At 54.2% G+C, this 14608-nt stretch overlaps 3 protein-coding genes across 3 annotated transcripts; 1 reads left to right on the forward strand and 2 right to left on the reverse strand.

Annotated features, from left to right (window-relative positions):
* Window positions 1-3174: 3174 nt before the first annotated feature.
* AAFC00_002315 (uncharacterized protein) lies at window positions 3175-6765 on the reverse strand (the record flags this gene model as incomplete). The annotated part of the gene is made up of 2 exons (XM_069341618.1): window positions 3175-6567; window positions 6634-6765. 2 exons carry the CDS (start codon window positions 6763-6765, stop codon window positions 3175-3177), a joined length of 3525 nt encoding a protein of 1174 aa, XP_069201704.1.
* Window positions 6766-7332: 567 nt separating this feature from the next.
* On the forward strand, window positions 7333-7747 carry AAFC00_002316 (uncharacterized protein; the record flags this gene model as incomplete). The annotated part of the gene is made up of 4 exons (XM_069341619.1): window positions 7333-7347; window positions 7417-7457; window positions 7541-7609; window positions 7660-7747. 4 exons carry the CDS (start codon window positions 7333-7335, stop codon window positions 7745-7747), a joined length of 213 nt encoding a protein of 70 aa, XP_069201705.1.
* Window positions 7748-11062: 3315 nt separating this feature from the next.
* Window positions 11063-12691, reverse strand: AAFC00_002317 (uncharacterized protein; the record flags this gene model as incomplete). Its single annotated transcript, XM_069341620.1, has 2 exons — window positions 11063-12082; window positions 12146-12691. The coding sequence occupies 2 exons, from the start codon at window positions 12689-12691 to the stop codon at window positions 11063-11065; spliced, it is 1566 nt and encodes a 521-aa protein (XP_069201706.1).
* Window positions 12692-14608: the final 1917 nt, after the last annotated feature.

The raw sequence follows: 14608 nt of genomic DNA on the forward strand, positions 1-14608 counted from the left end.
CATCGATCATGCATCATGGCGGCGGCCGCTTGTCACGAACCACAAACAAGAGCCACCAACCAAAGGCTTACTCAGCCTCTCCACCTGTTTTCTTCCAAATACTGTAACTCTGTGCCTCGACCACGGAAGATCTTCAGGGCGGGGATGGTGGAGGGAGGAAATTTAACGCACGTATCGCTGGAAAAGACGCTCTTTTGCCCCACACTCGCTGGCGCTTCTCACGGAGTTTTGTCGAGTGACCCTCTATCGCCTTGTTCTTTCTCTTGTCCAGCTCAATGTCGCAAAATTAGGAGTACGTTAGTTTCATCTCGTGGACCCTTGCCCACTAACATTTTCATGATGGTGAAGCTGACGCACAGAATATTCTCTGTCTTCCACAGGCAGCCACGTAACTTTTGGCCGCACCCAGAAGCTTTCGGATTCCGTTCGCTATGCAACCTAGACACAGACTGCCTTGCGTATATGGCCTTGCGGCTCAATAATAGCTAGTACAAGCTTTATATCCCCGAGGGTTGCATATCGTTTCGCAAAAGACCAAACTACAGTCACGTCTTCACCTCACGCCGATGGATGTCCGGTCATGCAAGACACAGCATCACGTGTTTGATGTTGGCTCTTGCAGACCAAATGCATCTAGTTGATCTGCCCATCGCAAAAATCTACCAAGTTTTCCGGATGGAGTAATACCAGTTTAAGCATAAAAGAAGGCGATTCATGTCGGCTGTGCAGCCCAGGAAAGCACCTGGTTCTGTTTATAAAGGAAATAAGTACTTGTAACTAGCTGACCGCTATTTGTTCTATCGCCGATTCTTCTAGGGGAAAACAAGGCAACAAACGATGAATGTTTTGAAAGTCTTTGGGGACCCCCACTTGGTACAGGACAAGTACTGTGAGGCATGAACAGCATGACGTCTCGTGCTTATTGACTTCTTTGACTTTTAAGGGAATGGGGGAAAAGCCGACTGGAAAGATCAGCAGGGTCTGGTTTTAATGGAGTTGATCATGGTCAATAACCCAGCACGTGGACATTTCCCGACCGGGCTTTTTGTTATAGGTTGCGTATGCGGAGTCATGTCCTCGACGTCTCGTGTTTTGGGTTTGGGTCTTGCTCCCATTCCACAGCGCCTCGAAAGCGCCAGTCACACCTGTCTGCAGATCGAATCAATTTGCGACAACCGTGAGAACAGGAGAAGATATCTCAGCTCCTACGAAAAACCCGACCGGATGGTTATGTGACTACCGACGGCAGTACCGCAGAAGCTTGCTCTTCTAGCCTGCATGTCTACTCGGAGCCACGAGCTGATCGCTGATATTTCTCCTCGTCAGCATCAACCCGTCACCGTACGCTGACACGAGATGTCTTGTTGGGTCTTTCTTCTCGACATCCGCGGACGTGTCCCTGACACGAACTGGATTTCCAATGAATCTTTTCCACTGCCGTGGAGACCGATCAACCGAATAGCAAGTGGTATTACTTCGGGTGGCAGGGGTGATGCTCGGCATCATGGCCGATCGCTACTCGTGTGTGCATGCGGTATATCTCTCAACACGCCTCTTGTTGTTTTGCCATGTAGGTTCTCGATTGTGATCTACAACGTGTATTGGGCGTGATTTTTCGGAGCGACATGCACAACACGGCATATTTCGATGCAAGGAGGATCAAGAGGACTCTTGAGGACCCTTTCCCGCTATGACATACCTGGAATTGTCCATGAGAAGATTATGGCATTGCTTTTGCAGTCCCGTCTGGGATCCTACCTATGTCTCTCTGTTCGGAACATAATGACCAAGGAAGACTGTATATCGACTTGGCCTGCCTGTAGCTGCCCACAAGAGCACCTGAGAGCTTTCTCTGTTGCTCAAGCCAGTCGTTGTTCTTCTTGTCGAACTCTGCCTCGACCCTGATCAGGCTCTCGATAGATTCGAAAGTCTTTCAACTCCGTTTCTGGTACTATCGCTAGGTGTCTCCATACATACGGCGTCTGATTTCTTTCATGCAGTGGAAAGACTACACCGTCATTCAATCGCGGATCACTTCAGATGGTCGGCTCTCTCAAGATCACCTATTGTAATCTCCCCCTAGGATCGACACATGAGGAAAATGTAAACGTGCAACAAGTCATGTATGAACATACACAAGAATCAACCCTCGTATGAACAAAGGTAAACAGTATGATTAGATTTAGCGATAATGTCTGGACGTCTAGATATACATGACCAAGGTATATCTTCCGCAAAGACAAAAACAGCCAAGTAGGTACGAAAAGTGCATCGAACGCGCGAGCACACATGGTATATACTCGCAGAAGTGACACGAGAGATACACTCTCCACCACAATCTCCCGTTCAAAACCAAGATAAGAGTTACAAACAAGAGGGGAGGCGATTCGCACTATTCTTACTAGAAATTCAAGGGTTGGATTCGAACAGGGGGAACAGATATCGCATCGTCTAGCGCAAGGGGGCTCATCTAGCTTTTGCTTTTGCTTTGATCGAGTCGGACGAAGCTCACTCTTTCTTCTGTTTCCGAGAGAAAAGTGGGTGGGCGAAGGTATTGCAGGCTGTCACGAGAGAGAGAGAGAGAGGGGGGGGGGGGGGGAGGACAGGGTCGCGCCCACTTGCACCCTCTTGCACCCTGTTCTCTCGGTCGTGATCTCTCGGTCGTAATCTTCCAGTGCTGATCTTCTGATTGGTACTATCCACGCTGACCATCCTCGTCGTGGTCTCTCCGTTCCGTTGTGAATCTCTTGTCGTGCGCGGGAGGGGAGATGAGCTTGTTGTCCCTTTTTCTTCTTCTTCTTCTTCTTCTTCTTCTTCTTCCTCTTCTTCTTAGTCCTTGCATATCTCTTCTCTCGGAAGTCGAATTGAGCGGTTTTAAGGTCTCTGACGGAAAAAGTGTGGGCTGGAGTTGGGTGGGGATTAGGTGGAGGATGGAAGAGTTGGGGCAGAGAATAGAGTAGAGAAGTGGAAATGGATAGACACCTGAAACCTCAGAAGAGAGTAGTCCAACAGTAAGGAGTAGTCATCACCTTGGATTCGCTTTTCGTCCAGGGGTCTTTCGGGAACAGGTACGCAGTAGAAGAAGAACATTTCCTAGTATTGTAGACTTTTTGATTAGGTGATACAGAGGAGAAGGAAGAAGAGAAAGAAGGAGGGAGCTGGACAGAAGAGCCTCTATCCCTTTCTCCTCTTTCCTCCTCCACCACCACCACCACCACCACCACCACCACCACTGTCCTCGCCCCACCCCTTTCTCTTGCGGCCCTCTTTCCTCCAGAATTCCGCCTTCACTCTCTTTTCCCTCTCCGCCTTCTTCTCCGCGTCCTCCGCCACTTTGGCCCTGTATCCCTCCTTGCGCTCTTCCTGCTTCGCTCGCCTCTTGGCGACTTTTTCGTTGCGCAGCGTCTGCACTTGCTGCAGTAGCCGACGCGCCTCTTTCTCTTCTTTGCCCGGCACCACTGCTCGTTTGGCCATGTACGTCTGCGAAGACTTGGGTTGCGGCGCCATGGTCGTGATTTGAGACTTGAATGGCAGATCGGCCTGGAGCTTGCGGGGCACGCGCAGAGGATTAAAGTGGCGGGCTTGACGCTCGATGGTGCGGTATGCCGAGTTGGGATCTGAAGGTGTAGGGACATTGAGCGCGGCGCGCACTTCGCCTGTCAGGCGCATGCCCTGCCATTCTGTCGTCGGGCCGGCTTGGCCTTCTGCGTCGGCTTCCTTGGATGCGTTGGTGCCGACTTGCTTCTGCTCGAGCAGGTTCGTCACGGGGTTGTAGAAGCGGTGCGGCTTGATCGGGTACCAGGCTCGCAGGAACACAATGTCCGACATGAGGATCTTGTCTTCGAAGGTCGCGCGGAAGTTGCCTTCGGGTTTGGCCAGCGCTTTCTTGATCTGACCGCGTACGCCTGACACGGTCTTGATCGCTGCGCCTTCGAACTTGGCGATTTCCAGCGAGGAAGAAAACATGTCTTTGATGAAGGCCGTGTTCTTGAAGATCTTGTACGGGTGGCCGGTCAGTTTCAATTTCTTGACGATTTCCGTCGACTCGTCGACGTTCAACACGACGCCTGTTGCTGCGACGCGGAAACCGGGGTTCTTGTTGGACATTGACTGCACGCAGCAGAAACCAGTGTTGGGAGCAATCAAGGGGCCATAGAAAGTCCCGAAACAATGCATATGCTCAGGTGTGTATTTCAGCATTCTGTTACGCGTTCTTGAGTCGGAGATGCTGTACACGGGCATCGTCTGGAATCGTCGCCATCCCAGAGAGAAGATCAGCGGATCGTTGGTCTTGAGGATCTTCTTGTGCCAGCGATGACGCTTGATGCGCACTTGTACAAATCCAAACCGCTCTTCGGTAGGCGCAAGTCCTCCGATCAGGATCGGGTACTTGGGGTTGAAGTGCGCGCTGAACTCGTACGGGACGTTCGACAGGGTGATGCGCGCATAAGTGCCTGCTTTGTATCCCTCAACGCGCACACGTGAGAGGTCGTCGAGCTGCTCAAACTCGGATCGGTTGATGTCTAGTTGCTTCTGGATCAGTGCTTTTTGCGCATCGTACCAGTCGTCTTCGCCAAACTCTTCGTCTGCGGGACCTTCCTTGCGTGCGTTGGTCTTGTCATTTGCGAAACCTTCTCGGTCCTCTTCTTCGAAGCGCAGCTTCAGCTCCTCTTTGCGGCGGGCGTTGCGTTCACGTTCGGCGTCGATGTCGACTTGACCGTCATTGTCGGCGCCGTCATCTTCGGCAGCACCGTCGGGGCCGTGTACCTCGCCGGTCTCGAGATCCTCAAAGGCACCATCACCTTCGTCATCGTCGGCGATGCCTTCAAACTCGGCATCTGATCCCTCGCCGTCTTCGCCGCCCTGCGAGAGGTCGACACCCGAAGCAAAACGAACACGAAGGGCCTCGAGGTTTTCTTCCTCGGTCCATTTCTGTTCGAGTTCGGCACGGTTGTAGCGTGGGATGTGGCGGGTATCGAGGTTTTCGACATCCTCGGGCTTGGCTTTCTTGAACAAGTCGTCCTCGTCGTCATTGTCGTTGTCGTCGTCTTCGGTGTCATGGCCTCGCCATTTCTTCAGGACTTCTGCAGTGGACAGCATATCGTTGTAGAGCATTTTGGCGAGCTCGACGGTGCGGTAAGGGACTCGCTTGCCGTGCATGGCCAGCGCCTGCTGGCGAAGGTTGTCCTTCCAGCGGAGGTTGCCGTCTTCGTCTTGGCTGTATTCGCCGTCTTCATCAAAGCTCTCGGGGTCGCTGATGTCGTCTTCGTCTCCGGAGACAGAGCCGAGGTCAGAGTCACTGTCGGCGAATGCGACGTCAGCCTCGCCGGCGTCTGGAGCTTGATCGACCTTTGACTCGGGAGCTTCGACGAGGTCTTGATCGTCGTCATCCTCTTCGTCATCATCGCCGCTCTCGAAGCCTTCGTCTTCAGGCAGGTGGTTGTCCTCGACTTCACGGCCGATGTTCCTCATGGACTTTCTGCCGAGGTCTTCGTCGGTGATTTTGTCGCCATCACCGAAAAGCTGCAGACCCTCGTCGTTCTCGCCCAGCATTCTCTTTCCGCTCTGCAGACCCACGACCATCTGCTCTCCGAGACCGCGCTCTTCGTTGTCATCGTCGTCGGGGTTGAAGGTGGAGCTCTTGACATGGACATAAACGGCGTCTTTGTCGACGAGCACACCTCCGACATCACTCATGGGAGCAAAGATGAGCTTCTGTTTCTCTCCGAGACGCGTCCTCCTCTTCTTTCCCGTCGCCTTCTCCATGGCCTGGTTGAGGTAGGGTGTGGGACACGGGTCGGGCAGGGCTTCGATGTTGCCGACGCCGAGATCGCCGACTCCGGGAATGTGGACTCTCGCGCCTTCGGCTGGGAAGTTTGTGCCGCGCAGGTAGCCGTAAAGTGCAATCGTGCGGTCGCACTTGGGGTTGTCTTCGATGGCGGTCGGAGGAGTGAGGTCGAGGAAGCGGTCGGCCAGACAGTAGGGATGGCTGTTCCTCCACACCAGCGGTCTCGGGTTCTTCATGACGGACAAGAATCTGCTGAGGTTCATGATCTCTCGGTCCGGGTAGCGTCCATTGACGACGCCGCTGAGATAGAAGAGCTTGGCGCCCTGGTACAGCTCGCTCCAGAATCTCTGCTTCAGTCTCTTCTTCTGCGCCTTGAGGGCGTCCTGCTTGCGGAACAGGTCCAGGTGGGTCAGGATGCCGAAGACGTTCCCCGGCATTCCCGACGAGCTCAGGACATTGAGAAACTCCATCGTCTCCATCTCGAAGCCGTAGTTGCCGTCAATCATGAGCAGGACAATGTCGACGACCTTGGCCATGTCGATCATCGAGGCGAGCGAGTCGGAGGGCGTTTCGATCAAGGTCAGACGCCGGCGCTTGGAGGTGACGACGGTGATGGGGCCCGAGGGAGAAGAGAGCGACTGTTTGGTGTATCGTCGGATGAGTGATTTGATCAGCGTCGTCTTGCCCACGCCGGGGGGTCCGACGACGGCGACGATGATGGGGGGAGCTTCCTCGGGCAGGCGGTCCACGAGGGGCACGTGGAGGCGCTTTTCTTTGACCTGGCGACATGGCTGTCAGTGCTTCTGTTCTTCTTGTGTACTGATGAATGAATGGATGATGATCACATCGTGGGAGCGAGCGGCCTGTCTCTGCAGCTTCCCCGGTCTGGCAAAGGCAAAGGCCTTGGGGTTTTCGCCACTGTGAGCCTTCTTGTCCTTTGTGGCTCTGTGTGGCCGGTTGGCCTGTTCGTCGGCCATGGGTGCGCCTGTTTTTGGTGATGAAACAGAGGGCAAGGGGGCACGACAGGAGACAGACACCAAGAAATCGAGACGGAAATACAATGAAACAGAATAGTGATTTTCTCGGTCTCTGTCTCTGTCTCTTGCTTCCCAGCCGGGCTTAGCGTGGCTTTGACAATAAAACGAGCCTTGGCAGTCGAGCCCTGACTCTCGGATCACAGACTTCCATCCGCAGATCAGGGTTGACTGTGACAGCAGAGTGAGAGCAGAGCACGTCTTTTTGCATGTGATTGATTCATGTCATGTGTTGTTTCTCGTGCGCCTATCTCTTGATCGACTACGTCACAGCGCATGCGCTGCCACTGTACGATAAGGTAAGCTACCGGCTCAGTAGTAGAGGCAAGACGACCAACGTGGGCTTGGAGGGGCTTGCTGTACCTAGGTTGGTGGTTGTTTGGCTTGTTTATATGACGATGATCGTGTCTCTTCCTCTCGCTCTCTGTTCTTCTTCCTCTCGATAGACCATACTGCCACTTCTACACACTTGGCCCCTTTTCCAAACCTTGCAAACATTCCACCAACAAGATGCCTTCCATCAACGTGAGTAGTCGCTGCAGCGACCGCATGCAGTACTATCCACCACAAACCAGCAGACTGACCGCCACAAAGGTTTCCCTCAAGGACGGTGCCGACAGCGCCCAGCTCGAGCAGTGTGTCTCTTCCCTTTCTTCTTCTCTGCGGTCTTTCCTCCTTGCCAAGCATGTGCTGACCATGTCTGTCTGTCGGTCTGCAGAGCCAAGAAGCAGGTCACCGAGCAAGGCGGCAAGATCACCACCGAATTCAAGCTCATCAAGGGCTTCACGTGCGTCTCCATGCTCCGTCTCCAGCTCTCTTGACTGACAGGAAGAACAGCGCCGAGTTCCCCGAGGACAAGGTGCACACCCTCGAGTCCAACGACCACATCAACGTCGAGGCCGATCAGGTCGTCAAGACCCAGTAGATTTTCGACCGCTGGATGACCCCAGAGATATGGCGGACTTGTAAACAACGACGACGACGACTTGACATCTACCTTAGCATTCGAATGGGGCCCCAGCGCAAGCATGCATAGCATCTTGTCATGGACATAACGATACCCTTTTCTTCTTTTCTCTCTCCACTATTTCGGGCAGCTGTAACTTGTCACCAGCTCAGAGTGACTGCGTGTACAAAGTACCGTATGCCCATCGTCATCGTCATCATCTGATTAGATAGAACAGCACTCACCATGTCTGTGCAGTATGACGTGTACCCAATCTGCTGTGCTTTCCAAGTCTTTTGACCACCTCGTGCCTGGTCTCTACTGACCCGAGGATACTGCACAATATTAATCACTCACTCGTCGGGTCGCATATACTAGCACTTGTACTTGTGTCTGTATCCGGGGAACCCTTTTCCGTCTTCGAGGTTTCTGTACCTTGAGCTCGGTTGCTGGTCTCTCTCCGGCCCTTTTTTTCTTCTTGGATCAGGCTATCGACACGTGAGATGTCATCGGACCTAATGTACGCGCCATGTGACGTCGCTCGACCTTTTTTTATTTATTTATTATGAATTGTTATAGCGCCTCCCTTCTCTTCTGATGTCTCGTAGATGTCTAGACCGAAAATGAATCTTTCCGTCGCACGACAGTGTCGGACCGTCTCGTCGAAAACAAAGAGCAATCGCTGCTTCACAAACAGCTGTCGGCGTCGCTATATCAAGACGGCGACCGTGACGGATGCCTGCGTCACGCGACTGGCGGCCAAGCCTCTGCATCCATTGACTCTGGCAGACCTGGTCAAACATGGCCGCCCACCTCTGACGGAGAAGAGCCTGTTCGCTTCTGCAAACTTCACTCTGGACATCCTGCCCGCCCGCCTGGCTCATCGTGTGCAGTCGTTACGCAATCTTGCCTATATCGTCGTGGCCAATCCCAATGTCTCCAAGATCCACAGCAACTATGTCCACTCGCTGTCTACCTTGCTGCCGTTCGCCGAGAAAAAGATCGGCACGTTGGAAGAGGAGATCCAGTTCACCGAAGCCATGGCCGATCTGGTGCAGACGCACTCGAACACGATCAGCATCCTGGCCCGCGGCTTCCTCGAGGCTCGGAAATACATCTCGCCCTCCGAAGTCACTCGCTTCCTGGACGAACACCTGCGCGCGAGGATCGGCACCCGTCTGGTCGCCCAACAGCACATTGCTCTGCACTTCAGCAGCAAGCCACACTACCATCTCAGCGACGAGGTGCACCACTCGCCCGATCCGTCGTACATTGGCGCCATCGACACGGCGTTGCGGCCCGAAGACATCATCCGTTTTTGTGAGGGCATGGTCGGCGACATCTGCGAGTTCAAGTACGGCGTCCGGCCTTATATCGTCATCGACGGCGACCCAGACTACACTTTCGCTCACATCCCGATGCACCTCGAGTACATCTTGACGGAACTGCTGAAGAACGCCTTCCGCGCCCAGATAGAAAACGGCATGGAACGCGAGCCCATCGAGGTCACCATCGCTCCCGCTCCCGAAGAGCCCGAGCAGCGCCCCGTCAGCTACGGCGCCGGAGGAGGAGGAGGAGGAGGAGGAGGAGGAGGAGGAGGAGGCAAGAAGCACCAGGGCATCTCCAACTACGACCAGGGCTCCGTCGACTACGCCTCGGGCGCCAACAAGCCCAACTCGGCAGCCGCCTCTGCGAACATCAGACCGCTGGAAAGACAGACACCGGGCGTCACCATCCGCATCAGGGATCGAGGCGGCGGCATCAGCCCCAACAACCTCGAGAATCTGTGGGACTACGGCTTCACGACCTTCAACGAAGACCAGATCAACGACGCCACGGGCAGAGCAGACAACAACGGCCTCAACTCCATCCAGGTCGGAGGCGGTGGCTCGCTCGCCGGCCTGGGCTACGGCCTGCCTCTGGGAAGGGCTTACGCCGAGTATTTCGGCGGGGGCATTGCCATTCAGAGTCTGTGGGGATGGGGTACGGATGTTTACCTGTCGCTGCGAGGTGTGGGTATCGACAAGACGAAATGAAATCAATGTAGATTTTATCAGACACCACTACACCCGACGACGAGGCAGTGATTTATTTTCTAGCTATCCTCTTCCGACCGGAGCGTTGACAGAACACGGCAGCACGACACGCCTGGTCGGTCTAGCCTTCGCAGGCCGAAGCAAACATCGCCGACGCCGACGACCGTGTCCAGACAACAGTCAGCAGAAACGCAGACATGACGAAGCCACAGGACCCAGCGACGCAGCAACAGCAACCAGGCCCACCTTTCTGGCAGAAAGAGAGTAAAACGTCGATCAGCACTCCTGTCTCGACAAAAGAGAGCAAAGGAGCACACCGACCCCGGTGGTGCTTTTCTCCGCATGCGAACACTTGGCGTCCAGCCAAAAGACGACTTCCCCATTCATCTCCGCCCAAGTGAAAGGGACGGAAACCCTTCGGCCAAGAAAATGTCTCTTCTGTCGAGCCAAGACAGAATCAAGACAGAAGGAGAGTAGTAAACGAGCCCCGAGCGGCGAGAGCCGGAGAAGAGAAGACAAGCGCATTCCACTCCACTCCAAGAACAGAGAGAGAAACCCGGCTCCTTGATGGCTCAGCAGAGCAGAGCAGCTAGCAGCAGTCAGCAGTCAGCAGTCAGCAGTCAGCAGGCAGCGATGACGGTCGAGCCGGGGAGCAACGAAAAGGAAGGAACAGAACAGAAGACAAGGAAGGCGACACACGAGACAGGGCAAGGGGCAAGGGGCACAAAGCAAAGAGCAAAGAGTATCGGAAGGAAGGAATGCGAGACCGCTGCGGTCTATAGAAATGGAACGATGTCGTTCGCGATACCGAGTGTGCTGAGAATAGATTCGAAGCACGGAATAGAGCGGATGGGATGAGGCACTGGCACCGGAACAGGTATCAGGATCAGGATCAGGATTCAGGAACAGCATATACGATATAGACTCACGCGATAGACGCATGTAAAAGCATGCCTTGTTTTACCACAACTCAAACCAATCGGTAGGGATCGTCTGGTGAGAGGGTGGCTGAACCAACAGACAGACAGATAGATCTTGAATAGAAGGTGGTATCATAGTACGCAGACAGACAAGCAAGCGAGCAAGTGTATATCAACCCCGTCTACGCCCCTCCCCAGAATCCCATTCCCCCCGATGCATGTTCATCCTATGCATGTTCATCTATTCGATATCGATAAGCCAGCAGCAAGAAACTGCAGAAATGTATCCCCCCTACAGACATCTCATGTATATACAAACAAACAGGAAACACAAGACATTACTCGGCCTCGACCTCGTCCAGCACCTGGTCGCGTGCGGATTTCGTCTCCTCTTCTGCTCGTTTGAGCCGCGCCTGTCTTTTACTCTCTGACTCTTTGTTTCTGTCCCTTCTGGTCGCGTCTGCGTCTGCGTCCTGCGACGAGTGCTGAAAGGCGCTGCGTCTTTGTTGTTTTCTTGGTTTTGTATCGAAACTGCTGTCTAGTGGGTTGGCGTCGCTTTCGCTCGTGGTGCTACTACTCGTGCTGGGATCGCGATCCGTTGTTGGTGGTCGTCGTGACGGACTGCTGTTCGTGTTGTGCGGCCGCTGGTCTTTCGTTGCTGACGATGACCAGCGGTCGTGGGTCGAAAAGGGTGCGAGTGACAGAGGCGGGGGTGTGTTTCCTTGGCTGCTGCTGTTGCTTCCCTTTCCGTTCGTCGTGCTGGCGATCGAGGCAGAGACGGGAGCAGAGGCAGAGACGGGAGCAGAGGCAGAGACGGGAGCAGAGGCGCCGCCGCTGGGTGAATGCATGAGCATCAGCGAGGCAATGGCGTCTTGTTCTGCCTGTGCGTGTGATGTCTGCTGTGCGGCATCGGCAGAAAGCGGGGGCGACCGGTGTTGTCGTCTCGATGGTGTCGAGGGCGAGGGCGGCGGCGGGAAGGAATGAGGACGAATGTCTGCAGCGGGAGCCAGAGAAGGCTTCTGAGCTTCCGGGATAATAGTGTCTGCACCCGCCCAGCTGACGATACCCTGTCCGGACCTTCTCTTGCTCGGTGGGGAGTGCACCGAATAGTCAATCGGCCTCGAGTCGTACATGGTCAACCTCGAGGCTTTGTTCGAAAGAGCAGTACGCGGAGACACCATCGTCTTTCTGGAGGGCGTGTTGGCAGTCATGGGCGGAGGAGAAGAGGCGACGGTGTTTGCCTTTCGGGGAGGCAGTCTCGAGGCGAGAAACTCGACCTGGTCGATGTTGTGGTTCTGCCATCCGTGTTGCACCTTGGCCATTGCGTAAGCCAGACGCGCCTTGAGCTGTGCTGCTGCCTGTGAATTGAAGCCGACTTCAGCTGTCGTCCTTGTTGTCTTTGAGTCTGCTGTTGCACTGACCTCGCCGGCGCGACTTCCGCTCGAGCTCACGCTCTCTGCTCTTCTCTCTCTTGCCGGACTCTTTGTCGTCTCGGGCGTTCGCACGCGTTTCCGTGACTTCTCGGGCTGGTGGTGCAGGGATGATGTGGGAGAGGTCATGACCGTGTCGAGAGTCGCATTACTACTCGCCTGCGAGTCTTTCGTGGCGGAACTGGTGTGGCTGGCAAAAGACTCCTGGGATTGACTGGGGACCACGCCGTCGTAGCTTCGGAAGGCGCCAGAGGAAAAGGTGGATTGCGCCTGCGACTGAGAGTGGGACTGTGGTGAAAAAGCATCGTGTCGATAGTGGTTGGTCGCATGGAATCGCGTCATGGGATTGGCGCCTGCTGCTGCTGCCGTCGTCGTGGCTGCTGCTGCGATAGGGTGTTTCTGCGAAATGGAGGATACCGACGCGGTGACTGGTCGAGGTTGAGGAGGTGAAGAGGCAGCAGCGGCGCTAGACATTGAACCCGGGACCGCTATTGCCCCGAACTTGACAGGCAGATTGGGCGCACTGAGTGTTTCCATCGCTTGCTGCCTAGGTTGTAGAGACTGAAGAATAGCAACAGGTGAACAGGTGACAGGAACGAGTGATTCGACAAGAAGAGAGAGAGCGAGAGAGAGAGAGAGAGACGCGATTGCGACGCCTCGGGAACGCCTCCCCAATTACGCAGGCAGGTGCAGAGTGCATGGACCCCTCCTTCCCTCTTTCGCTTTGACACGCCTGCAACCTGCACTCTCGACACCGACGCGTGAACTTTTACATAAAAAAAGGCTACCTGTAAATCGTGCCACCATCGACCCCCTTGCCTAATTGCTACCACTACAGATACTGCATCTGCCTTACCTTCTGTCAATCACGCTCTGTCACACGTACGGAAGAGCCATTGCTTCCCGCCCGTAGCCGTCGTCGACTGTCGACGGGGAAGAAGAGCGAGCGCGAGCGCGAGCCCGCAAGCACACGTCACAGAGCGCCCACCCCGCGGCCACTCTGACCTGAACCCACCCTCTACTCTGTACCTGTAAAAGTTACCTTGTCTGCACATCCCGCCGCGAACCCTATTCCTCTCCTTCGCGTGGGACGTTCGTATCTTCTCAATAGTATCTTGATCGTGCTTCTACCGCTGCAAACTGCTGCATGCACAGTCAGCGACGGCGGCCGTTTGCAGCTGTCTGTGCTACGATCGCTTCATCACTGTAGCTCCTACCGATGAACTCCCGTCTCTTTTTCCGTAAATGACACTGGAAACGCGTTGGTGGGAGAGAGAGAGAGAGAGAGAGAGAGAGAGAGACACGAAAGAGGCGTCGAACGCGCCCGGAGTCGGACTGAACCTTTTCGCGCGTTCTGATTGGAAAGGACGCGTCTTTTGGTATTCGGGCCGGTCGGTCGGACCCTTTTCTGTTGATCGAATCTGTACTTGTGCACTAAGGCACGGTATTGTAGGTACAACGAATATCTTGAGGCAAGGGTGCATTGCAGCGACTGTTCTGAGCAATTGCATGACTCATCTGGAGACCTCGATTCTGTGTTTCGATTCGCTTGTGCAGATGTGCTACCAATGTGTGGGATAATCCACTGTACGCTCGACGCGTCTTCACGTGCAATCGCATCGCTCGTCAACAATCGCTGCAAGCAGCACGTTGACTTGATCTATACTATCAACCTTACTCTTTCTCGCAGGGCAGACAGACAGACGGTCCAGCCAGATCCCGTAGAGCGAAGACTCTTGTATCTCGGCAGAATCTCACTTTTCCCCTCTCCCATCCCCGTGTCTACTGTATTTCTCCAGATATCTACCTCTCAAATCTCCAGAGAGTATCCCTATTCTCGCGAGCAACCAGTATCGCCATCTTTACCTTTTCCCTCATGCGTTGTGTGTGCTGGATCAGGTAGACAGCCAGGCGGTTAAGCCCGTTCGTTTCTCCTTCCGGACCAATGATGATTGTTCATTGCCTAACCACACTTGTTGAACATTCCATCCTCTGGCAATGATTGGACAGGACCGCACTCCGGGAACACACAGCAAGCCATCAGAAGCCAAACGAAAGCCCATCGGGAGCAAGCAGTCAGTGGCTGTTCGGCGCGGCCTTCAGGAACGCTGTATACAGTGAGTGGTAGCTGAAGTCCACGGAGACTACAGGAAACCAAAGTCCTATCTCTCTGACTCTGCTACATATGCAATGCTTAGGTCAAGACTGCGCTTTGCACATTGTCGGCATCTGTCTCCATATTTCTCTTTTCCTTTTATTCCTTTTTCTCATCAGGATCTTTTTGGCTAGGAAAAAAAAAGGCGCAATTAAGATTAAGAAGAAGAAAAAAAGGGTGTCGGACTATTCATGGACTTGGTCGCACCTCGAGAGGAAACAAGAAGAAACAGAGGAAAGAGACGACCAATGAGCATTTCCATCTAGGTGACCCATCTGACAAACCAATACAAAGATTAC

Source organism: Neodothiora populina (genome assembly GCF_041146345.1).
Source record: "Neodothiora populina strain CPC 39397 chromosome Unknown canker_contig_14, whole genome shotgun sequence".
Lineage (NCBI taxonomy): Eukaryota > Fungi > Ascomycota > Dothideomycetes > Dothideales > Dothioraceae > Neodothiora > Neodothiora populina.